The sequence below is a fragment of the Nannospalax galili genome, unplaced genomic scaffold, assembly GCF_000622305.1.
Source record: "Nannospalax galili isolate Female #2095 unplaced genomic scaffold, S.galili_v1.0 scaffold368, whole genome shotgun sequence".
Lineage (NCBI taxonomy): Eukaryota > Metazoa > Chordata > Mammalia > Rodentia > Spalacidae > Nannospalax > Nannospalax galili.
In genome coordinates, this window is record NW_008359963.1 from 1,780,760 (window position 1) to 1,805,839 (window position 25,080).

The 25,080-nt window shown below is 41.3% G+C and overlaps 1 protein-coding gene across 1 annotated transcript in view; it reads left to right on the plus strand.

Moving 5' to 3' along the window:
* The window catches only part of Tp53bp2 (tumor protein p53 binding protein 2), a 63,052-nt gene that overhangs the window by 36,855 nt on the left and 1,117 nt on the right, over positions 1-25,080 (plus strand). The window contains exons 5-17 of the mRNA XM_008823741.3: positions 2,888-2,989; positions 5,938-6,112; positions 7,041-7,222; positions 7,582-7,746; positions 8,050-8,278; positions 9,844-9,951; positions 10,254-10,402; positions 11,606-12,071; positions 13,576-14,354; positions 15,469-15,606; positions 16,423-16,556; positions 19,519-19,685; positions 22,097-22,296. Coding sequence (XP_008821963.2) covers positions 2,888-2,989; positions 5,938-6,112; positions 7,041-7,222; positions 7,582-7,746; positions 8,050-8,278; positions 9,844-9,951; positions 10,254-10,402; positions 11,606-12,071; positions 13,576-14,354; positions 15,469-15,606; positions 16,423-16,556; positions 19,519-19,685; positions 22,097-22,296 — 2,994 coding nt within the window. The remainder of the gene's footprint in view (positions 1-2,887; positions 2,990-5,937; positions 6,113-7,040; positions 7,223-7,581; positions 7,747-8,049; positions 8,279-9,843; positions 9,952-10,253; positions 10,403-11,605; positions 12,072-13,575; positions 14,355-15,468; positions 15,607-16,422; positions 16,557-19,518; positions 19,686-22,096; positions 22,297-25,080) is intronic.

Genomic DNA, 25,080 nt, shown 5'->3' on the forward strand with positions numbered 1-25,080 from the left:
CGAACCCTAACTCTAACCCTAACCTCTAACCCTAACCCTAACCCTAATACTAAGACTAACCCGAAACTTACCCCTAACACTAATCTGTACCCGAACCCGAACACTAATCCAAACCCTAATCAGAACTTGAACCCGAATACGAACATGAACCCCAACCACAACCACAACCCCAAGCCCAGTCCCAGCCCCAGGCCCATACTGAACCCGAACACAAAACCAAATCCTAACCCTAACCCTAGCCATATCCCTTTCCCTAGCCCTAACACTAGTCCTAGCCCTAGCCCTAAACCTAACCTTAACCATAACCATAACCATAACACTAACCCCTAACCCCTAACCCTAATGTTAAACCTAACCCTAACCCTATCCCTACTGGTAGCACTAGCCCTAACCCTAACCATAGCCCTAGCCCTATCTTAACCCTAACCCTAATCCTAACCCCAACCATAACGTTAAAATGAACCTGAACCTTAACCAGAACCCACACCCAAACTCTAACGCTAACACTAAAGCTAACCATAACCCTTACCTCTAAACCTAACCATAATCCTAACCCTAAACCTAACCCGAACCCAAAACTGAACCCGAAACCGAACCCTAACCCTAACCCTAAAACTAGCTCTAGCTCTAGCAGTAGCCCTAGCCCTAGCCCTAGATCTAGCCATAACAATAACTCTAACCCTAACCATAACCCGAACGTGAATTTGTACCCTATCCCTAACACTAACCTTAACCCTAATCTGTAGGAAACCAGGATGGCATGTCCTAGGGTGAGATGAGCCTAAAACGTTAAGTCCAAACTACATTCTCTGCTAAAGGGAGGACTGCTGACAACAACAGCTCTGATATCCCCCCCTTTTTTTAACTTTTACAAAAACTTAATTGAAAATTTCATACATGCATATAAGGTGTTCTGATCAAATCCATGCCCACAACTTTCACAAAAACTTAATTGAAAATTTCATACATGCATATAAGGTATTCTGATCAAATCCATGCCCACTCCCTCCCCTCCAACACTTCCCATATCTCCCCATCACTTTTTTCTTTTTCTTTTTTTTTTCTTTCATTCATTTATTTTTATGGGGATTTTGGCTACTCTAACATTCCCCCCTCTGAAGAGGTAATCCTAAAATTTTTAAAGGATTAGATACAAGTTCCAAAATACTTTTGACATTTTTGGCCTTTGGAACACAGTATGTTGCTAAGAGGCCCAAGGATATTTTGGCTCTTAGCCAAGAAACTGACTACTTTTCTTTGGGGTCTTTTTACCCTAACTGCCTAGCCAATTCCTACCTCCTATTCTTATCACACCATCCTCTGAAGAGCTTACCCAAATTGCCAATAAGGAATTGGGACGCAGACTGCTCTGGCTTCTTCAGTGCTGAACAGGGACGCAGGGTGAGGCAATTGGAGTGCCCCTTCAGTGGGTCTATCCAAAAGACTTCCAAATTGCAAAACTCTTATTTCTAAGGGGAAAAGAAAGTCCTTGAATCATGAATAGGAGATGTGAAGGAGAAGTAAAGGCAAGAGTAATTAGCATTACAAGTTCTAGACAGGGAACTAGAAAAAGTCAGAACAGGGCAATTTTCAAATGTTTATATGAGAGTCTATTGGAGTTTCTTGACAAGGGCTTCCAAAAGCCTCCCTTTGTTGTTCTGATGACTATGTTATAGGTTTGCTGCCAACACTCTTAATATTGTGTTTAAAGTGATCACAAACTACTGTCTGAACAGAACAAAGTAATTCTGAATTCTTCTGTTTGTGTTCCTGACCAAACTATTTAATTTATAGTTTACTACTTAAAAGATCATAGGTCTCTGTGTTAGTATGTCTTACATTTTAACTATGTCAACTCATTGAATATTAATGTAAAAATTAATGTCTGAATAACTTTGCCATGATTTGTTTAGATGAAATTTTTAAAAATATTTTATTATTTTTATTTTATGTGTATGCATGTATTTCCTGCACGTAGGTAAGTGCACCCATGTCATGCAATGCCCGCAGAGGACAGAAGAGGCTGTTGGATCCCCTAGAACTAGAGTTACAGACAGTTGTTAGCTGCCATGTGGGTGCTGGGATTCGAACCTGGGTCTTCTGCAAGAACAACCAGTGTTCTTAACCACTGAGCCACCTTTCTAGCCCTAGATGAAATTAAAAACCAAAATATTTTTTATTGAGAATTTCATACAGGCATATAAGCATATAAGGTGTTTTGATCAAATCCATGCCCACTCCTTCCCCTCCAACTCCTCCCATATCTCCAGTGGGCCCACCAACATTTTATAGTCTGGACCAGTTAAATTTATGGGGCTTTTTGCTACTCTACCATTCCCCCCTCTGAAGAGGTAACCCTAAAATCTTTTAAGGATTAGATAAAAGCTCCCAAATACTTTTAACATTTTTGACCTTTGGAATGGAGTATTGTTGCTAAGAGGCCCAAGAAACTGGCTACTTTTCTTTGGGGTCATTACACTAACTGCCTAGTGAATTCCTACCTCCTATTCTTTTTTTTTTTTTTTTTTTTTTTTTTACCAGTGTCTCCCTGTAGCCCCAGCTGTCCTGGAACTCACTATGTAGACCATGCTGGCCTTGAACTCACAGAGATACGCCTGCCTCTGTCTCCCAAATTGCTGGGATTAAAGGCATGTGCCATCACACCCAGCCCTACCTCCTTTTCTTATCAAACCATCCTCTGAAGAGGTTACCCAAATTGCTTAAGGGGAACCAGGACGCAGACTGCTCTGGTTTCTTCCATGATGAACAGGGTCACAGGGTGAGGCAATTGGGGTTTAGATGAAACTTTTATTAAAGTAGGCCTTTGAGGATGGAGTCTCTGAACATAATTTAGTAAGATGGATTATGGTTGTGTTTTTATTCATAGGTTAATAGTCCTAGGATGGATTTGACACTTGCTGAACTTCAGGAAATGGCATCTCGCCAGCAGCAACAGATTGAGGCCCAGCAACAAATGCTGGCTACTAAGGTAATGCTTTTCAAAGATTTAACAGTCTGCCTCTGTTGATGTACATGTAAAGCTTTTTATAGTCTACCCTGCTTACAGAGGCAGTTGCCTCCCATGTAATTGATGTGACCAGCTACCCTGTCACCTGCTGTGTGGTACTTTGCTTCCCTTCAGCATTTTTCAGAAATCCTGTATCATTCTAGTTCAAGATTTTCCTGACCCCTAATTATTATTAATATTTTCTTTTTAGTTGGGTCTGTGTCTCTATGTTACCCACGCTAGCCTCAAACTATTGGACTCTAGTGTTCCCTCTCCCCCACCCCAGTCTCCAGAATAGCTGGGGCTACAGAGTCCTGCACTGTGCCTGGCCTGATCATTTGATTTTGATCAAAGCTAATTATCCTGCATTGGGAATCAGTGAAATGGGAAAGTTATAAAGAGCACTTCGTTTTGCTCTTAGGAGATACTCTGGGCCGCAGCAGGAGCAACTACAAAGTTTATTAATATTGACTGCTGTTGCTCAGTGCCAACAGTCCTTTATTGGGGACGTTCTTCTCTTACAAATCAATCCTGGTCTTGGCCTTCAAGGAGGAAAATTGCCATAAGAAGCCTCTTAATTATCATCAAAACTAGTTTCACTGGTGCTTCTTCCAGCCGTAGGCTTGTGATTACAAGCAGATGCCTGTCTCTTTTCTCATTAGGGCTCCATAGAAACCAGACTTTGCTTACCTGGTTTATGAATAGCCAGATCAGTATTGTTTTGTTCTAATAAAGTTTTATTTATAAAATCAGCAAGCTAAGGGCTGGGGAGATGGCTCAGTGGGCAAAATATTTGCTGTACAAGTGTGAGGATCTGAGTTTAGATCTCAGAACCTACATAAAGCCAGACCTGGTAGGCTGATGTCTATAATCCCAACATTTCTATGGTGAGATGGGAGGTGGAGACAGGAGAATCCCACAGGTTTGAAGGCCAGCTAGCCTAGCTTATGCAACAGGAAATGAGAGACCCTCTGTAACAACCTAAAGTTGTCCCCTGACCTCTATGTGTACACACTGGGGCACATGGATTAAGCAAAAAACAAAAACCTAGCAACTTGGATTTGGCCTTCCGGCTCTGTCTGGCTTGTCAGCCCTCAGTTTACACACTCAGGATCCTTAGCCGGCCAGTCCTTTAGTGACTGTAAGGTTACTGAAGCCAGAATAGACAATTGATGCTTCATCAAGTTACCACTTGAGTAATGGCCAGGAAATGTTTTAGGCTGTTCCCAGCATACACTGTGCCTTTGCATGTAACACTTCCTACTTTCCTATGCATTCATTCATTTTGTAAGACCATGCACCACCTTTCCAGTCATGTGCCACATTGCTTCTTTATTAAAAATTTTTTTTTTATTTTTTAAAAATTTTTTTGTGTATTGAGTGTAAGTGCACCCCTGTCATGCAATGCCCATGGAGATCAGAAGGGGGCATCAAATCCCCTTGGAACTGGAGTTATGGGTGGTTGTTAGCTACCATGTGGGTGCTGGGAATCGACCCTGGGTCCTCTGCAAGAGCAGCCAGTGCTCTTAACCACTGAGCCACCTCTCCAGCCCCCACATTGCTTCTTAAACTTTAATGAATCACCTTTAGGCCTGGTTGAAAAAATGTGTTTCTGTCTGACTTCAAGATCTTCAGTTTGAAAACCCATGTTAGTTACATGCTTTCGACATATTGATCTGAGAACTTTACCCTTGATAATAGTTTGTGTGTTAGTTAAAATTTTTAAGATAGTAAGTTTTTAAATTACATAATTGCAGTTTTTCTGCAAGTGTTACTTTTTTTGTGTGTCTTTTCAGTTCCTATTTAGAGCATATATACTATATTATTATATACTGTTTAAAGATTTACTGTTCCTGTTTCGTCTGCTCTTTGTCACAGAAACTAGGTATTGTTGCGTGTCCTCAATTTGTAGTGGAAGAAGTATGGACGTGTACTTGTGGGGAAGCTATAGAATGTTCCTAGCTTCTCATAGAAGTCCATGGCAGAGCTTGGGTTTGGTCTCAATTTGAATTCACATCTACATTTAACTACTTTTTTACATTGCCTTCCAACTCAAATAAGCTGCTTCTTAAAATTGGCTTAAAAATTGTATTATATTATTTATTGTATATGTGCATGTGCACTACAGCACATGTGTGGAGGTCAGAGCACATGTGAACTCTAGAGAAAGAACTGTCAGGCAAGCACCTTTACCCAGTAAGCCATCTTGCCCGTCCAAATCTAGCTTCTTAAAGGAAGCATTTGGAATTGGAGAGATGACTTAGTTGGTAAAGTGCCTGCTGGACAAGCATGAGAAACTGAGTTTGGATCCCTAGCACTCAGTAAAAACTGGGCACAGTGGCAGTATCTGGAACTCTAGCACTGGGTGTATGTGTTGGGGGTGGGAGTTACGGAGACAGACAGATCCCTGAAGCCCATTGGCCACATAGCCTAGCCGGTTCAGGTTCAATGAGAAACTTACTCTATAAAAGTAATGTGGACAGTAATCAAGGAAGATGCCTAACACTGACCTCTGGCCTCCACATGCATGTACAAGTGCATATACCCACATAGAAGTATTCCATCCACCACATACACAAAGTATCTTTTTTTAAGCAGTACTTTATGAAAATTAGTTCTAGGGTCATTGCTTGGCTTACTATAATAGGAACCACTTGGATTAAAAATACTAATTCCTGGATCTTCAAGAGCTTCTAGGGTGGGCCCAGGTGTGCCTGTTTCAAACATACTGCCCAGATGATTGTGAAGGCAGCATATAGGATGGGGGCAGGGGGAGGTACTGAACAGCATTTCAAGTGCACCACAATCTTAGCATCCAAGGTTGGGGTAGCAATCTCAGCATCCAAAGTTGGGGTGAGATTATTTTGAGGTTAGCAGTGTACCTGTTTAGAATGATAGGCCTGATGAATGCTTCCTTTTTCCACCTTTAGGAGCAGCGTTTGAAATTCTTAAAGCAGCAAGATCAGCGTCAACAGCAGCAAGCTGCTGAGCAGGAGAAGCTGAAGCGGCTCAAAGAAATAGCTGAGAATCAGGAGGCCAAGCTTAAAAAAGTGAGAGCACTCAAGGGCCATGTGGAACAGAAGAGGCTGAGCAATGGGAAACTTGGTGAGCTGCTCCCAGTAGACAGTAGAGGCTGCACTTGAAGCTATTCTGGCAGAAGAAATCAAAGTGGTACAGGAAGTTCATACAGAGTCGTAGTGAGACTAAGTACTGAGGAGTTTTTGAAAAAGTAGTTCACAGTTACTCTCTCAGTTGAAGTTAGTGTTGAGTATTTTAGAGAAGATTTTAAAATTACTTCTGGAAGCTAAATTATTTTCTGATCAAGAATTTTATGAAGATGAGGATTTTTGTTCATGTGATATCTCCACTTACTATATTATCATATTAGTAATAATTAAAATTTTAGTTACTCAAGGCTGGAGAGATGGCTCAGTGGTTAAAAGCACTTGCTCTTCTTGCAGAGGACCCTTGTTTGGTTCCCAGCACCCACATGACCACTCACAAACACCTGTAACTCCAGTTCTAGGGGATCTGATGCCCTCTTCTGGTCTCCACAAGCACCAAACATGCACATGGTGTCTCTGTCTCTGTCTGTCTGTCTGTCTGTCTGTCTCTCTCTCTATATAGATATAGATATATTTAAATATATATATCTATATATATATGTACACACACAGGCACTCATACACATAAAATAAAAATAAATTCTTCAGAAATTTTTTTTAATGATTCAGTTCATCTATCATTATAAAATTGGGAACAAAAGTTTTAAAAGCATTTTATTTTTAAAAACTTGGAGTTTAATGTTTACTATATTCACTCTAAAATACTGCAGTCTTCAAATGTCTATATCCAGACAGAAAAACAGTCGTTTAGAACTGTCTGTGTTGATTTCAGTTGCTTCTAAAAGTAGGTTGGTTCTAAGACAGTCTCAGAGCGTTCTCTACTCGTTAGAAACTTCATTAGGAAGCCTGGTTGCCTGGGAAGTAGTCTGGTCTTTGGTTTTCAGTTGTAGTTGTTCTCTCTATTCTAGTGGAGGAAATTGAACAGATGAATAGCTTGTTCCAGCAGAAACAGAGGGAGCTAGTTCTGGCCGTGTCGAAAGTAGAGGAACTTACAAGGCAGCTAGAGATGCTCAAGAACGGCAGGATTGATGGCCATCACGACAACCAGTCAGCCGTGGCTGAGCTTGATCGCCTCTACAAGGAACTGCAGGTACTCAGTACACACAGCACAAGCTCCTCCCTAGAAAGGCTGACTGTCCATAGAAGTGGCCATTTCGGTGCTAAAGTTCAGCTGCTTTTCCTTAAGGTGGGTGGAGAGGGGAGGCCTAAACTCCAGAGAATCCAGAATAAACTTTAAGGAGCCTCAAACAGGAAATTGGAGTCATAACCACAGCCCGTGGTCTAGCACAGATGTCACTTAATGTTAACCCAGGAGGTGAGGTCTGTGGAGGGGTGGAAGCGCCTTCCATTTTTAGAAATTGTATGATGGTTAACTATGTGATTACCTCCTGAAGTTACTTTTCTTCCTACCTCTTGACTATCTTTTTGTTTCCTCCCTTTTCTTTTCAGTTAAGAAACAAATTGAACCAAGAACAGAATGCCAAACTGCAACAACAGAGGGAGTGTTTGAATAAGCGCAATTCAGAAGTGGCAGTCATGGACAAGCGTGTTAACGAGCTGAGGGACCGGCTGTGGAAGAAGAAGGCAGCACTGCAGCAAAAAGAAAATCTCCCGGTGAGCGAGTGGGCTGTGCACCCGGCCAGGGGAGGAGAAGCAGCTTCCTCAGAATCCATGCATGGTTTGTCCTCAGAGATGGCATCACAGCCTCAAGGATGATTTGTGGCTTTCTCACTTTTTAATGTTCCTACCTTGTTGCTCTCTTTTCTTTCTCATACTTGTAGCAAAGTGCGACTGAGAGTTCATTGTGGAGTGTGTCTTTTTTTGTAGACTGTGGCTAAATTCTGAAAGTGTTCATTATGAAAATTTCAATCTTTTTTGAATTTGACAATCTAGTAAGACTTGTAATATTTCACTCAGGTTTCACCTGATGGAAATCTTCCCCAGCAAGCAGTGTCAGCCCCAAGTCGTGTGGCCGCGGTAGGCCCTTACATTCAGTCATCTACCATGCCACGGATGCCCTCTAGACCTGAGCTGCTGGTGAAGCCAGCCCTGCCTGATGGGTCCTTGGTCATGCAGTCATCGGAAGGCTCAGTGAAGATGCAGACGTTACCCAATATGAGGTCTGGGGCTGCTTTGCAAAATAAAGGTAATAGTGATTTCTAAATTCTTTAATAGTTCAGTTTTTCCCCATCCCCATGAGATTTTCAAAACATGAGTTTTTAAAAGTCTTCATATCCTTTATTTTTAAAATCTAAAATTCTTTTATTTTTTGCTAGTGCCCCCCGCCCAATTTAACCCTAAACAGTATTATTCTACTCAGGAAACAAAATATAATAAAATCTAAGTTATTTCAGAAGTTTCCTTCTTGCTGTGTATATGTTGCTCACCTGTAAGTCCAGCGTTCTCCACAGAAGTTAAACAGGAGGATTATGTGTTTCACACTGACCTGAGCTACACAGCAATATCTTCTCTCTCTCTCTCTCTCTCTCTCTCTCTCTCTCTCTCTCTCTCACACACACACACACACACACACACACACAAATAATAATCCTTGTTGTAAAGGAAATTTTGTCCTGAAATAATGTGAAAAGTTTCTGTTTTGTGTGAAGAGACTGCCTGTACATGTTAGCAGTATCATCCTCAGAGAAAATGAGGCTGGGAATCCAAGCTTTTGGGAATGCTGTTAAGTGTTCATGTACTTTTTATGCATGAGAATTGGTTGCTGATAGATTTTAGAATAAAGGTAAACATCTGGGAGATTTCAGCAGAGGCTCCATGCTTTAGTGACCTTTGCATTCTATGTGGTCATCATCGGGTACATGGAGAGGGAACAAACCAGAATTTTATAGTAGAGGGAGAAAATGATAGTATTCCGGAAGTGCAGGGTCTAAATAGTCTCTCATTCACACTCCTCGAAGGAAAAGTAGTAACCAGTGTTCTTTTTTCTTAACCATTGTTATATACAAACAAACAAAAAGCCCGTTACAGTGTTTGTTGTTTTTCTATAATTACTGCTGTGAAGCAATAATACCACATAGTCTGGATTTTACTGTAGAGCTGTATTGTTGTGCTTCTTTAAGGAAAAAAAGCCATGACTTTGATATTTAGATACTAGTGCAGAAAAATTCTGAATACCCTGATTTGTGAAAGGTAGGTTAGAGTCATTGGCACACGTTTCTGCCTTATTAAGCACACAGCATGGAGGCATTTTTGTAAGACTCATCTTCCATGCCTACGTCTATTGGATTAGAATTGTCTTCTTGGTGATGACAGAGTTTTCTTACACAGTCAGACCCTTATAGGTCTTCCTGGCTCAAGCAGATTTTTTTTCTTTGCTTTGACCTTTTTTTTTTCTGTCTTTTTGAGACAGGGTCTTCTTGTAGCCTCAGCTGTCCTGGAACTCACTATGTAGACCAAGCTGGCCTTGAACTCACAGAGATCCGCCTGCCTCTGCCTCCCGAGTGCTAGGACTAAAGGCGTGCGCCACCACACCCAGCTGCTTTGACCATTTTTAAACTACTTGAGTAAGGTGGGAAATCTTAAAAATAGAAACAAAAATCTAATAGTTGTTTTCTAAATAAATTTACTGGAAGGTTTTGTGTCTGAACTTTAAAGCTGCTTTTCGAGGTTAAAAGTCTTAATAAGGTGAACCAAACCAGTGAAATTGTCTTTAGAACTTGAGTTATTTGTTGTTGCTTTTCTTCATTCTAGGCTCTAAAACCCATCCAGCTAGCCCTGATTGGAGCCCTTCCAATGCAGACCTCTTACCCAGCCAAGGCTCTTCTGTTCCTCAGAGTGCTGGGAATGCCCTAGACCAAGGTAAGGGTTATTCATGCTACTCCTAAACACTATGTTTTGATCCTCTAAACGGTGTGTATTTTTTTCTAGCTCATTTTCTAGTGTGTTAAAAGTAGGGACAGTTTATTCAGTCCCTTTATTTAACTGAGGAAGTAAAGTATTAGAATTGTAGTGTTTGGGTTCTTTATATTTAGCTTAAAAATAGGAAAGCACTCACTGGGGGTGGAGTGTCAGAGATTAAGGTGAGAGAAACAGGAGCGAAGAAACAGTTTTATTCTAAACCGTCTGTCTATCAAGACTTTTTTTTTTTTTTTTGTCTTCAGTTGATGATGGGGACATTCTGTTGAGGGAGAAAGAGAAGAAAGTGCGTCCCTTTTCCATGTTTGACACAGTGGACCAGTGTGCTGCCCCACCCTCCTTTAGTACACTGAGGAAAAACCAGAGCAGTGAAGACATCTTGCGGGATGCTCAGGTACTTAAGGACTATACCAGTTGTTAGAAATTAATGGTAGTTCTATAGTGAATTTTTAAAGAAAAGATTTTAAAGTATTTTGGGAGAGAGTAGAAGAAATAAAATGTATCTGGAACACTAAAAAATAGGATTCTGTTATTTTCATTTATGTTGTTTGAACGTATTCGTGCACTCCCACTATGCTGGGGAGTGGCTGGCGTATTTGTGGCTAGGTCATGTATTTCTGTTATTTCTAAAGAATACAGGCACACTGAAGAACAAAGTATTCATGTTGTCCAGTTTTATTTCTTTGAAATATGATAAGCAGTCATGGTAGCTCATGTCTGAAATTCCAGCACTGGAGGCTGAGGCAGGAGGATTGCCTCAGTTCTAAAGCCAGTCTGGGCTGCAGACTGTCCAAAGAACAAGAAAACAAAAGTCCACAGAGAAATCTGGAGTTGAGATTACGTTGAACATTGGAGCTTTCTGTAGCTGTCAGGATCTTAGCTTTGGGTATGCTGGTTATGGATAGATGCTACAAGCTAGGTGTTTGCAGCTCTGGAGTTTTTTGTTTGGGGATTTTTGTTGTTGCTGTTAAATTGTATGCCATTCTGATGAACAGGAATCCCATCTGAATGTGCCATCTGAATGTGAAGAATGGCAGTTAAGAGTTTTGCCCAGCTAAGAAATGGGAACAAGAAGGAAGTTCTGGAGTGGGAATTACATTGCATTGCTACAAGTGCTTATTAAATCTGATTTAGAGCTTTAGTGATTTTAAAATGTAGATGTATTCTTTTGTCTACTTTTCTTGTGAACAGGCATGCATGGTATGTTTGTATCTGCATGTTGAGGCCCAAAGTTGATGTTGGGAATCTTCCTCAGATACTGTCTACCTTATTCTTCGAGGCAGGGTCTCTCAACTAAACCCAGAGCTTGCTGATGCTTGTAGTCTCCCTAGCCAGCTTGCTTCTGGGGTCCACTGTCTGTCTTCCAAGGCTGGAATCACAGGCAGGTTGCTGTCATTTACATAGGTTCTGGGAATCTGAACTCTGAGCCTCTTGTTTGCACAGTAAGTGCTTAAACCCTGACCTAACTTCCCAGCCGCTAGAGCTAATATTTTTATAGTATATGCTTATATTTGTGAAATGAAGTTACCTAGGATATCCTGTATATCCTGTTGTGTGATATTTTAACTACCTTTCTGTGTATGCATGTGTGTTACAGGCTGCAAACAAAAATGTGGCTAAAGTACCACCTCCTGTTCCTACAAAACCAAAACAGATTAATTTGCCTTATTTTGGACAAACCACTCAGTCACCTTCTGACGTTAAGGCAGATGGAAATCTTCAGCAGTTGCCAACTGCCACTACATCCACAGGAAATAAGCTCAAGCCAGCAGGACAGCAGCCAAGGGTGCTGCTGTCTCCCAGCATACCTTCAGGTGGCCAAGACCAAGTCCTTTCTCCAGGATCTAAGCAAGAAAGTCCACCTGCTGCTGCAGTTCGACCCTTTACTCCCCAGCCTTCCAAGGACACCCTCCCTCCATCTGGCTTCCGAAAACCCCAGACCGTGGCAGCCAGTTCAATCTATTCCATGTACACCCAGCATCAGGCTCCAGGAAAAAACTTCCAGCAGGCTGTGCAGAGTGCCTTGACCAAGACTCATATCCGAGGCCCTCACTTTTCCAGTGGTATGGGTTTTTTGTTTTCTTAATTATTTTTATGTCAGTGAACAATCTTCCAAAGTGGTTCTCTCCTTCCACTGTGGGTTCTGGGAATAGAACCCAGGTCCCTCAGGCTTATGTGGAAGTGCTTTTACAAGTTAAGCCATCTCTCCTACCCTCTATAGTGATAAGATTCTCAGCCTCATTTTCACCTGAATAGATTTGGGGCATAAGTCCTAGGTCAAGCTGCTAGTAGACAGCAAAATGCTGCTGTTCTAAGAGCTTTAGTTGTGACTCCTCTTAATTAGGAGTTTAACAGAGTGCCTGCTACCTGTCAGCTGCTGTAGTAGGCGCTGCAGATGGTGGATGGATTGGGCCTTAGTTTTGAAGGAGCTTGTCAGTGTGGGGGAAATGGATCCACAGGGGTTACACAGTGCAGAAGGCTGCGTACACCTTTGCAGCAGGATTAGTTAGCTGTTCTTGGTGCATGTTGGATGGAGAGCTACAGTGTCTCTTGAGTCTTTTTTTTTTTTTTTTTTTTAATACTTTTTGGGTTTTTGAAACAGGGTCTCACTATGTAGCCCTGGTTGGCCTGGAACTTAGTATGTAGACCAGGCTGGCCTCAAACGCATAGAAATCTCCTTACCTCTGCCTCCCAAGTGTACCACCATACCCAGCTTGATTTTTAAAAAGCAACGTTCTCCTGTATTTTAAATTGTTCTAATGAGGGCATCACCACTAAGTAAATAAGAAACTATAATAAAACTATAAAACTAGTTTGTGTTAAACACACTCAATCTGGACATTGGAGGTTTTTTTTAAAAAAAAAATCATTAGTTAGATAATAGGACTAGAATACAGTTGACCTGATTTGATTGATTGAAAATGATTTTCTTTGTAGTCATAAAATAAACATGTAATTATGAGCCACGGTGGTGTTATAGAAATTAATTAGATATTACAGAACCAATGTATGTGTTATCTCTCAGTCCTTTCATAAATCCTTGATGAGTAGCAATAATGTAATAATTTGGGAATTAGATAATTTTGATATAATTGGAATGCTTAGGGGAATGACTTTGGGAAAAATAAGTGGGTCTCAATTTTGTAAACCAAATGGGATTTCTCACATTGATTTGCAGTTGAACAGTGAGAAACATTGCATAGTGTGTGTTTAGATTCAGTCTGTACACAGGAACAGATTATCAATTTTCACTGATTCAAAGTCTTCACATTTTGACATTTTAATTTGAATGCCCCAGTCTGTGGTCATGGTTTCTTACCATGGGCCACACGTTTTTACTGTTTTGTAAAACAGTGGTGCATGTTACAATCAATGGAGATTTTGATTTTATAATAAGCTCATGCAAAGATGAAATCCTCACTTTGTGTTTTGTTACTTTAAGACATTTGTTGTGCTTGCAGGAGTCATGTAGTAACTTGAAGAGGCTTTAGTTCCCATTAGCTCTTTCTGTTAGTAGTTCTGTTAATTAGCACTAATCAGGGCTTCTTCTCTCTCTTTTCCAATTAGTGTATGGCAAGCCTGTGATTGCTGCTGCCCAGAACCCACAGCAGCATCTGGAGAACATCTACTCCAGGAGCCAGGGCAAGCCTGGCAGTCCTGACCCTGAAACAGAGCCTGTTTCTTCAGTTCATGAGAGCCATGAAAATGAAAGAATTCCCCGACCACTCAGCCCGACTAAGTTACTGCCATTCTTATCTCACCCTTACCGGAATCAGAGTGATGCTGACTTAGAAGCCCTACGAAAGAAACTGTCTAATGCACCAAGGCCATTAAAGAAACGCAGCTCCATCACAGAGCCAGAGGGCCCTAATGGGCCAAATATTCAGAAGCTTTTGTATCAGAGGACTACTATTGCTGCCATGGAGACCATCTCTGTCCCATCCTACCCATCTAAGTCATCGAGCTCAGTGACTGCCAGCACAGAAAGCCCAATAGAAATCCCAAACCCATATTTACATGTGGAGCCAGAGAAGGAGGTGGTCTCTGTGGTTCCTGAACCACTGACCCCAGAGGATGTAGGGAGTGCCAGTACAGAGACCAGTGACACGCCAGCTCCTTCTGCAGGCCTCGATTATGTGCCTGAAGGAGCCCCAGATAGCAGCCCAAACTTCCAGAATGATGCAGAAGAACCAAACCTAGAGGCTCCCCATTTGCTTGAAGTGTACCTAGAAGAATACCCCCCCTACCCACCCCCACCATACCCATCTGGGGAGCCAGAGGGGCCTGAAGAAGACTCTGTACGCATGCGCCCACCAGAGATCACCGGACAGGTGTCTCTGCCTCCTGTGAGTTGTGTGTCCAAGGCCGGTTAGGAAGCCTTCCCCTGCCACACACACCACAGCATGGCTGTCTTCAGTTTGTCTTTTATCATATAACTACTTCGCATGAAGAGGGTCCTTTTAGGTTAATTTTGGGTTTTGACAGCACTGGGACTGAACCCAGGGCCTCACTCAAGCTGAGCTATGTATCCCAGCTCTTCTTTCCTTTTGGAGACTAAGTTGCCCAGCCAGGCCTTGAACTTGTGATCCTGGTGCCTAGGCCTTTAGAGTAGCTGAGATTACAGGCCTGTGCCACCAGGCTAGCCCCAAGGCAGAAGTTATAGATGGTGTAAACATGTATGTGCACCATGTGTGTGCCTGTGGAGGCCAGAAGAGGGTATCAGATTCCCTGGAACTGGAGTTACAGGTAGTTGTGAGCCACCCAGTTTGGGTGCTAGGAACCCAACCTGGCCTCTCTGCGAGAGCAAGTGTTCTTAACCACTGAGCCATCGCCATCCGCTAAGTGCCTTTTTAAAAGACTAGCATTAAAACATTTTAACACATAAACTTCTTCCTCAGTGTGTCTAATTATCACTGATAACCTGTATTATTTAGCTGAACCATTTGTTTTTGCTTGAGGAGGCATTGTGGTACAAATGGGAAAAGAGACTTCAAAGACGCCAGCTTACCTGTATTCAGACCCTGGCCCTGCTGTTAACTGGCTGTGTGCCTTAGTTTCCTTTTGTGTATGAAGATTAAGAAAATAATCATATGTTAGCTGTTATAATTCCGACTTTGGCCTTTGGCCCAATCTGTGTTATGTGATTTAGAGACCCATTTTTGGCTAGTTGTGGTATCCTAGAGGAAACCAGTCAACTCACCACCAGATTTAGTTCATTAATGTCCATAGCCAGGTGTTGGTAACACACCTATATCCCAGCACTTGGGAGACTGAGGCAGGAGGACCACGAGGTCAGAATCAGCCTGGGTACATGGCAAATTCTAGGCCAGCCTGAGCTAAACAGCAAGACCATCTCAAACAAAAAGCTGAGCAATAAAGTTCTTTTTTCTAACTTAGCTGAATGTTCTTTCCCTCTGGCTGTTGGCCTCTTCTTTAATTTTCCACGAATTTCCTCTGCAGGGCAAAAGGACAAACTTGCGTAAAACTGGCTCAGAGCGGATTGCTCATGGAATGCGGGTGAAATTCAACCCTCTTGCATTACTCCTGGATTCATCTTTGGAAGGAGAATTTGACCTTGTACAGCGGATTATCTATGAGGTAAATTTCTTAAATACAACCTTGTATTTTTTTTTTAAAGCTCAAAATAGAATGCTGCTATAGAGAAAGTCTATTTAAAGTTTTCTTTTGGGGGACTGTAGAGTTGTGGAGAGGAAAATTGAGCGTGCTCTAAAATAGGCTGTGCTATTTTTAAACTGTAACAGCAGAGTTTTGACAATGTTGAAGTTCAGTTTTCCCTTGAAGTCCTTTGGTGTATTTTTCATTGTTTAAGAACATTTTTTCTCCTGTAAAAGTTGCTCATGTACAGGTTTATACTGTACAGTATTAAACTGCAGATGTGGTCTCTACTTTGCAGAATTCTTAAATTGTTTTTTGAAATAAATTCTTGGAATGTAAGCCTCAAATTTGTGATCCTCCTGCCTCAGCTTTCCGAGTGCTGGGAATACATGTGCCACCATATCCACCTCCTTCAAGATATTTTTTAATTGACCCCTTTTTACATTCCAGTGCAAGTGGGATGTCTACTTAGAAACCAGCTTGTGGTGGGAATTGGAAGACAAATGTAACTATAGGATATAGTTTCTGATATTAGAATTTTTAAATAAAACCCTCTCGTGGTAAGTACCTACTTCATTTGGCTATACTATGTGCCCTATTTTTAGGATTTTTCTTAATACAGTTCTCTTGGCTCCTATTTTTAAACTTTTATATGAGTTTTAATTTTATGAGTTTTAATTATGATTTTTAAAAAATGCCACTGAAGACTCTGTTTTCTTGTTCCTAAAGAGCTACTTAGTAATGGCAGGTGATGTGACAAGAAACTGGAGTGACCCTTACCCTCCTTATGTGTTACAGGTTGATGACCCAAGCCTGCCAAATGACGAAGGCATCACAGCCCTTCACAATGCTGTGTGTGCAGGCCACACGGAAATTGTGAAGTTCCTGGTACAGTTTGGTGTGAATGTAAATGCTGCTGATAGTGATGGATGGTAAGATTTGCCTTTAAACTCCGGTCATACATCAGTTGTGGGTGTCTGTTGTAGAAGCAATGTTGTAGTGCTATTGGAAAGCAAAGGAACCCTATCCTCCAGCTTCTATGTGCTGTCTATTTTTGTGTCCTCATGTAGTAGCCATTTTGTTCCAATTCTGGAAGCAAATGGATTTTTGTTTTGTTTTGTTTTGTTTTGGTCTTTTTGAGACAGGGTCTCCCTGTAGCCCCAGCTGTCCTGGAACTCGTTATGTAGACCAGGCTGGCCTGGAACTCACAGAGATCTGCCTGCCTCTGCCTCCCGAGTGCTGAGATTAAAGCAAATGGAGTTTTTTCAAAATGTAGTAATAGTATTCTGTAATAAAATGCTAACGTCCCCACTCTTGTGCTTTGAGGTGGTTGAGGAAACTGAGATTTACTAGATCATAAGCACTAGAGTTTGGAGAGAGGTGATCCAGGTGTTACAGTGGTTAGTAAGTGACTGATGGGCAGGTAGATATACAGTGTATAGGAATGAGTCAGGGTGGATAGTGCAGATTCCATCATGCTGCTCAGAACCAGCCATAATCTGTAACTTGCAAACTATTTTGGACTTTTTTCTAATTTTTCTTAGCTCAGTTACCTTTGGTAACATGAAATCTTAGACAGTAAAACCATTGGGGAGACTAAATTCATTTTGTTGATGAATACAAAGATTTTTTTTTCTACAAAGGACTGAAAATATTGCAATTCAATCTAGTTAGTATTTTAATTTCATTAATTTTACTGTTTTTCATTTTTATGTTACAGATGTGTGTGCATATGTAAATCATGTAGACAGCATGCACAGAGATTTAAATCGGCCTCTTGTTGCCTACTAAGTGGCCTTGTGCTCATCTGTGAAGACTGCCTTCTTTTGTTAGATGTTTTTGTTACTAATTTTTTGCTGTTGTAACAAGTAATATTTGGAGAAGCATTGTAATTGCATTTTAAAAAATTGTACCTATAGGGCTGGAGAGATGGCTCAGTGGTTAAGAACACTGGTTGTTCTTGCAGAAGACCCGGGTTTGAATCCCAGCACCCACATGGCAGCTATCAACTGTCTGTAACTCCAGTCCTAGGGGATCCAACAGCCTCTTCTGTCCTCCGCGGGCATTGCACGACATGGGTGCACCTGCCTACATGCAGGCAATACACGCATACACATAAAATAAAAATAAATAAGCCAGGTGTGGTGGTGCACGCCTTTAATCCCAGCACTCAGGAGGCAGAGGCAGGAGGATCTCTTGAGTTCAAGGCCAGCCTGGTCTATGTAGTGAGTTTCAGGACAGCTCGGGCTACAGGGAGACCCTGTCTCAAAAAGACCAAAAATAAATCAATTAAAAAAAAAATTGTACCTATAAAAATAATGTGTATCCCCTGTGGAAAATGTATAAAACAGAGAGAAGAGGAAAACAAGCCATCTGTACCACCACAGTCTATAAGCAAACACTGTTAAATTGTCGTACATTTCCTTCCTGCTTTCTTGTTCGGTTAGTGTAGGTATTAAATCAGATGCCTCACACATGCCTGTCAAGCACATGCTCTTTTTTATATGCTTTCAAGTGTGTATATATTTATATACATGTAATATATAAATTACTGCCTCCCTTTTGGTTTATCATTTAACATAAGCAGATTCTTAACGTACCATAGTATCCTTGCTTTAATTAAGACTTTAGAGTGTATATAATTTTTCTACTCTTAGAATCTATGCACTGAAAAAAAAAATCTATAATATGGCTAGGGAGGTGGTGCAGTGGGTAAAGTGCCTGCCATGCAAGCATGAGGACCTGGAGTTTGGATTCCCGGGTCTTCAACTCTAGTATGGGGGCAGGGTGGGGAACGGGACAGGCAGATCCCTAGAGCTGGCTAGCCGGCCAGTTTATTCGATCAGTGAACTCTCGGCTCAGTGAAAGACTGTGACTCAAAAATAAAGTGGTGGCAATAGAGAAAGATACCTGACATCAACCTAGGCATCCACATGCACATAGACCCTGCACATATACGCCACCACGCACACCTGTGTTAGTGTTCACCAAATTAGTAATAATAGTATTCTGTAATGGAGGATCTGAAGTTCTTTTTAAAACGTGTGGCCAAACTGTGGGTGGGATGTAATGCTCAGTGATAGAGTACTTGTCTGCCATGCCTGAGGCTCCAGGCTTGAACCCTCTGCACTGAAAAAGAAAAGAAGAAAAGAGAATAAATGAATTATAGGAGGGAGGGAGGGAGATAGAGAACACAAACAGAAAAACATGCATCTAAAGGAGCCAAACTGAAGGGAGAGAAGTAAAGAAATCTTATCCACCTCAGAGTCTGATTGAGCTTCTCAAGCCAGTTTTCTGAGTTTGGAGGTTTGAGATGCTAGGGATTTCCTTTAATGGTATTGATCCGTTAACCAGTTACCTAAAACAGATGGAAATCTGTGTTTTACAGCCATTTTTCTAGTTTAAGTTGAATTGACAGGTATTTTCAGTCAAAATTTAATTGAATTTAAAAAATTACAGGTAGCCTGTATGTGCATTTGGTTCCTTCAAAATTGGTGATGAAAAAGGAATTCTGAAAGCACATGTTTTGCATACAGATATGTTGATGGTTAGGCAGAAATGATTAGGCTGAGGAATTCATACATAGAACGACATCTGCTTTTTCCTGTTCTTTCAAATTGCTGTGCAAACTTCATTTCTTGCTGCTTCCACTGTTAGCCAGCCTCTTGCCTAGAGTGTCCACTGCTCTGTGGTACTTTCCTTTGTGGCTATGATTCTTTTATGGGTTCATTCATCCATCTGGGTTGAACTGGTTATGAAAAGCTGCTTATGAGGCTTTCAGAAGAAAGAGCTAGTAGGTAAGAGACTAAGGAACTTCTTAGCTGATAACTTACCAAGTGGAGGTCATTCAACTTGGAAAAACATTTCTAACCAGTGCTGTGTCTTACTTCCCAGGACCCCATTACACTGTGCTGCCTCATGTAACAATGTTCAGGTGTGTAAGTTTTTGGTGGAGTCGGGAGCGGCTGTGTTTGCTATGACCTACAGCGACATGCAGACTGCTGCAGACAAGTGTGAGGAGATGGAGGAGGGCTACACTCAGTGCTCTCAGTTTCTCTATGGTATGTAACCCCTGCAGTTGGGCGTCTTAGTTACTGTTTGTTTATCTCTTAGTCTGTAGGGCATAACTCAGTATTTTTATTATTTGGAAAAAAAACCCTCGTGTGCTATACATAGTTCTGGATACAGAAGCCAGGACAGCATAGGTCACAGATAATACAGATTCTTTGCCTGTGCCTAGAAATAGTTGTTGTCAGGATACCTTCAGCTATAAAAGACAGTGTTGCAGCTTCTTACCTAGTGCTGTTAATTTAAAATCTTTGTGCGTTCAGGAGACCCCCGAGTAAGGCTTTAAAACACTTAGTGAATTAGAGTGTAGTGTTTGCACATAAATAAACAGAGCCCCATCCTTCCAGGATAATCAAGAAAAACTGCATGACCTAAGAATCTTAACAATTCAAGTTTTTTCAATGTTTTCTTGATTTTGAGTTTATGATTCTGATTGCTGTCAGAAGGTCCTATTAGTGTAGTATCTAGGTATATGTTGATTGCCATTTTTATTTATTTTATTTTATTTATTTTTTTAACAGGACTTAGCAGTTGAAGTTAATTCTTTCAGTTTAGCTTGAGGGGAAACAGGCAAATCAGGAAGGAATTCCCAGGACTCCAGCCTGCTTACCCTTCTCAGAAGCTTCTTCACCAGGTGGTTGAAAAGACCCCTGAGGTTAAAGGCACAGGCCTTTGCTCTCTCTGCTTGGCCAGGGTCCGTGGGTGTTTTTGCCTGTTCCAGATTATAGCTGAGAAGAGAGAAGGTTCTTAAAGACCACAGAGTTACCCTCATTTTTTTTTAACTATTATTAATTTTTTGCTTTTACTTGCTGCTCATTTAGAGGACCCCAGGTTCAGTTCCCAGCACCTACATGGTGGCTTACAACCACTCATAACTCCAATTCCAGGGGATCCATTGCCCTCTTCTGGCCTCTGCAGGCCCTGCACACATGTGGTGCACATAAACTCATGCAAACACACATAAAAATAAACAACTAACCGAATAAATAAATAAATAAATAAATAAATGAGAATTTTTGTGGAAATATATACATTTCCATCTCAGATTTTATTGTCCAGTCCTATTTGTGGTCCTGAGGCTGGAACATGTGCATGCTAACCCATGCTCTCCCACCATGCAACACCAGTTCTTGTGCTGTTTGGCTTTTTGTGAAAAAGGAAAGTCAGAAATTGATTGAACTTTAGGTTGGCCGAGCTTTCTTTCAGAAAAGAATAAGTCTGTTTCTTTTTTTTTTGCCCAGAGAGATACAGTACATGCTACAGTTACTGATACAGGAATGATGAATAATTGATAACTAATTAGTAAATGGATACTTAAAAGTATATTCAAAAACCAAGCAAATATTTTCATATATTTTTTTAAAGCATAAGGTTAGGGACTAGAGAGATGACTCAGCATTTAAGAGCACTGGCCGCTCCTGCAGAAGACCTGGGTTTGGTTCCCAGCACCCACATGGTGGCTCAAAACTGTCTGTAACTCCTGTTCCAGGGGATCCGATGCCTTCTTGTGGCCTCCTGTAGCAGTGCACCCACATGGTGTACTTGCAGACACATAAATGTGAAAGGAGGGCAGGGTAAAGGGAAATTCATTCCGGTTACTTGATTTCTCACCGTCCGATTCCTTCCCTTTCCCTCACCTTCCTGCCTGTTGCTTTTGTTTTTTGCTTCTCACTCCCATTCTCCCACCTTTACATTCAGAGCAGAAAGTGAGGTGGAGGAGGCTGAAGTCTGATTTGCAAGTAGTAGTTAACTCTGCTGAAACATTGGCTTCTGAGGATTTTTTCCTATGAGGTTGTATATTTCAACATCTTTTAGAATTCTAATTTTCATTTTAGAGTGACTGCCTACAGACTTTTCTATCGTTATCTATTAAACTGCTGTGTCCTAACAGATGATACTGTACTTTCTTTTCTTCTCAATGACCAGGAATTGATAAGAGTCCACTTTCATAGGTAGGACACTTCTGATTATTTTTCTGTTCCTGCAGTTCAGAGAAGGAGCAAAATTTTTAGCATTCCTTGGTCATCATACTTAGAAGTAGGCTGAAAGTTGACAAGCATCATTTCCTTCTTTAAACATAAACTCGGTTTTTCTTTGAGCCCTGGAGCTGGCCCTGGAGATAGCAGCTTACTCTGAGGAAGGCAGGCTTTGTGACGTGCTTAGGATGTGCTCCTTGTTGAGCTATTTAGAACAGCAGGACATGTTAATAGGTCTTTTTTTATCTTCATAAACTTTCATGGTCTTCCATTTTCTCTCCTCCTCTGGGAGATTTATTTCTTGACTGCTTAATCTGACATTCCAGTGAGTATCTGTTTTTCCAGTTTTGTTTCACAGAGCTAGAGGTTCTTAAGAGTAGCATAATTTGAGTGATAAATCCTGTGCTGTCTTTCTGTCATGACTGTAGGAGTTCAGGAGAAGATGGGCATAATGAACAAAGGCGTCATTTATGCACTGTGGGATTACGAGCCTCAGAATGATGACGAGCTGCCTATGAAAGAAGGAGACTGCATGACCATAATCCGCAGGGAAGACGAAGACGAAATTGAGTGGTGGTGGGCGCGCCTCAGTGAGAAGGAGGGCTACGTCCCACGAAACTTGCTGGGAGTAAGTCATTTTGACTGCCTGTGTCCTGTGTGTGACAAACAGGAGCCTTGCATGAACTACCGGGTGCTGAGACTTTGGTGTGATTCACTGCCCTTTGTTAACAAAGACATAAGCTTAAAATTTTACTGTCTTATATTTAGACTCGGCCATATTTTCAGTGTTTATAGTGTTTATTGTACTCAGGAGCATATTAATTGGTTTGTTAGAGAAAGCCAGAATAACATGTTTTTATGATTTTAAAACCTCTTTTATAGGTTTTAGCCAGGTACTGTAGCTTATGCCCATAATCAACAGCACTTTGGTGGTGGAGGCAGGAAGTTGAACAAAGCAAGCTGTTTGATAGGTTTAGGTGTTCTCCTAAGCAAAGGCCGTGTGTTAGGGGTGTGAAAGAATGAGAGAAATAATGTAGGTAGATTGAGATAAGGTTAAAAGGAAAATCTTGGAAAATCTGCGATTGGTAAGGAGCAGGGGAAGGCTTAAGGGAAGGAGGATGGTGGTGATGTATAGTCTGTAGCATGTAGGTCACAAGCACTGGGCTCCAGATTGCTGCTACAGATCCACCAGGAACAGTTCTGTTCTGGGTAACCAGGTGGTAGAGGAAAGGCTAGAGAGGCCTTCCTGAGCCATGCAGACAGTGGAGGGAGTGTATGTAGAGCAGTGGTTTTTCAGATAAATGTGGTATGTCATATAGACACAGGGAACAGGTCTGCAGGAGGCATCTACTCCAGTTCCTTTGCTGGAATATTTCTTTAAATGATTTTGACACTGGGACTTCACAGTCTGGATTCTGACAACTGACTCCATTTCCCATGGTTGCCTGACAAACATCCAGTGTAATTGATTTCATACACCTTGACTGTTGCTTTCTAGAGAGCAGCATTATTGTGAAATAAACTTGGAGGTGTAGACAGGAATCATTTGCATTACCTTAATGTAAACTATAAACAATAGTGAAAGTAAAAAAAAATTTAAGTCGCAGAGCCCTGTAAAAATGAAATAGCTTTTAAATACCAGAGAAAAGTGGAGCTGGGCAGGTGGCTCTGCTTCCAGCTTCTTGTACAGTCTTCAGCCCGGAGCAGGGAGCAGGGCAGTCTGCATGCAGCCTTGGTTTCTCTAGGTGACATCAGTAATAAATAAGCGTGACATTTTGTAGTTTATCTGGGAAAGATGGTTCCTCTTAGGACTATGTGCTTATTTGAGTGTATATATTTAGTTTTAGTTTTTAAAACAGTCCCCTCATCCCCTTTTTTGAGTCAGGGTCTCACCATGTAGTTCTGGCTGGCCTGGAACTCAATATGTAGACCAGACTGGCCTCCAACTCACAGATATCTGCCTTCCTCTGCCTCCTAAGTATTGGGATTAAAGGTATGCACCACCATTCCCTGCTTATTTCTGGTGTTTTTGTTTGTTTTGTTTTTTGAGGCAGGGTTACTCTGTAGCCCAGGCTGGCCTGGAACTCATTGTATAGTCTAGGCTATGTGGCAGCCCTCCTGCCTTAGCCTCTTAAGTGCTGGGATGATTGTGAGCCCCAGTGCTCAGATGAGTCTTTCTGGGAGGGGCGAGGTGATACGCTAAGTAGCTAAACCTGTCCTCAAACCCTCGGTCCTCTTGCCTCCTGAGTACTGGGTTTATAGGTGTGTGTCACCGCTCTAGCTCATCTTTTGTAAACTAATAAATAATTGCACATATTTTTGGTGTATAATATGCCTTTTAAGGATTTTTTAAAACATGTATTTATTTTGTGTGTGGGTGTGCATGTGCTACAGAATCTCGTGGAAGTCCAAGGACAGCTTACAGGGAGTCATTTCTCGCCTTCCACCCTGTGGGTTCTAGGGATTGATCTCAGGTCATCAGGCTTGGTGGCAGCAAGTGCCCTTACCTACTGAACCTCTTGTCAGCTCTTCCAGCCCCTCACACAGCTTTTATAAAATAAGTATAGATTACAGAATGAATAAGTCAAATCAATATATAATTACCTTAAATAACTAACTTTCTTTTTGTGATAGGAAGAGAATCATCCCAATTTTCAAGTCATATACATGATTTTAACTATAATTCTCATCTTGTACAGCAAAACTCTTTGAGTTTTGTTTTCCAATAAAGAAACCCCATGGTTAGTGAAATGGAAGGATTCTTCTCAGTGTGAAGAAGTTGGTCAGAGACCCTGTTGAGCTCCCAGAAGGTTCTGAAATTAACACATTGGGATAAAGGTTGTAATTTTCATCCTAAACTTAGATATTCTTAGTTCTCTGGAAATCTTTTCTGAATAGAAATGTCCTCTACATAACTTTTTTGGTGTCTTTTGTTGCTAAAATAAAAATAAATTACACAAATGCTGAATTTTCAGAAAGACTCAGCAGTCTCAAACGAGAGTAATAATCCTTTATTTCACGTCGATCTACCAGTTAAGCTTTCAGTGCGAACTGAAGTCTAGCTCTTGTAAACACCCTCCCTCACCCACACCCCTTTTTCTTTCCCTGTCTGTAGGAGAAAAAAGAGTTTGTCAGTTGAATTACTTGCTCTGGGTGTCTAGACAGGGGCTTGCCACCCTCACAAACCCTTCTTATGGAAAACTTAAGGCAACAGAACTCCAAAGAACGCTCTGCCCATGCTTCCTTAAACCTGCTGACTTTGTGGCATTTTGTTCTTGACAGACTTAAGTCCCGTCACATAGTGTATGTCCCTTGTGAGGAAAAAGTTTAAACAGGATTAGTTTATGCCAGTAATTCAAGCATTTGGCTGAGGCTAGAGGATTGTGAGGCTGGGCCCACACAATTAAGAAAC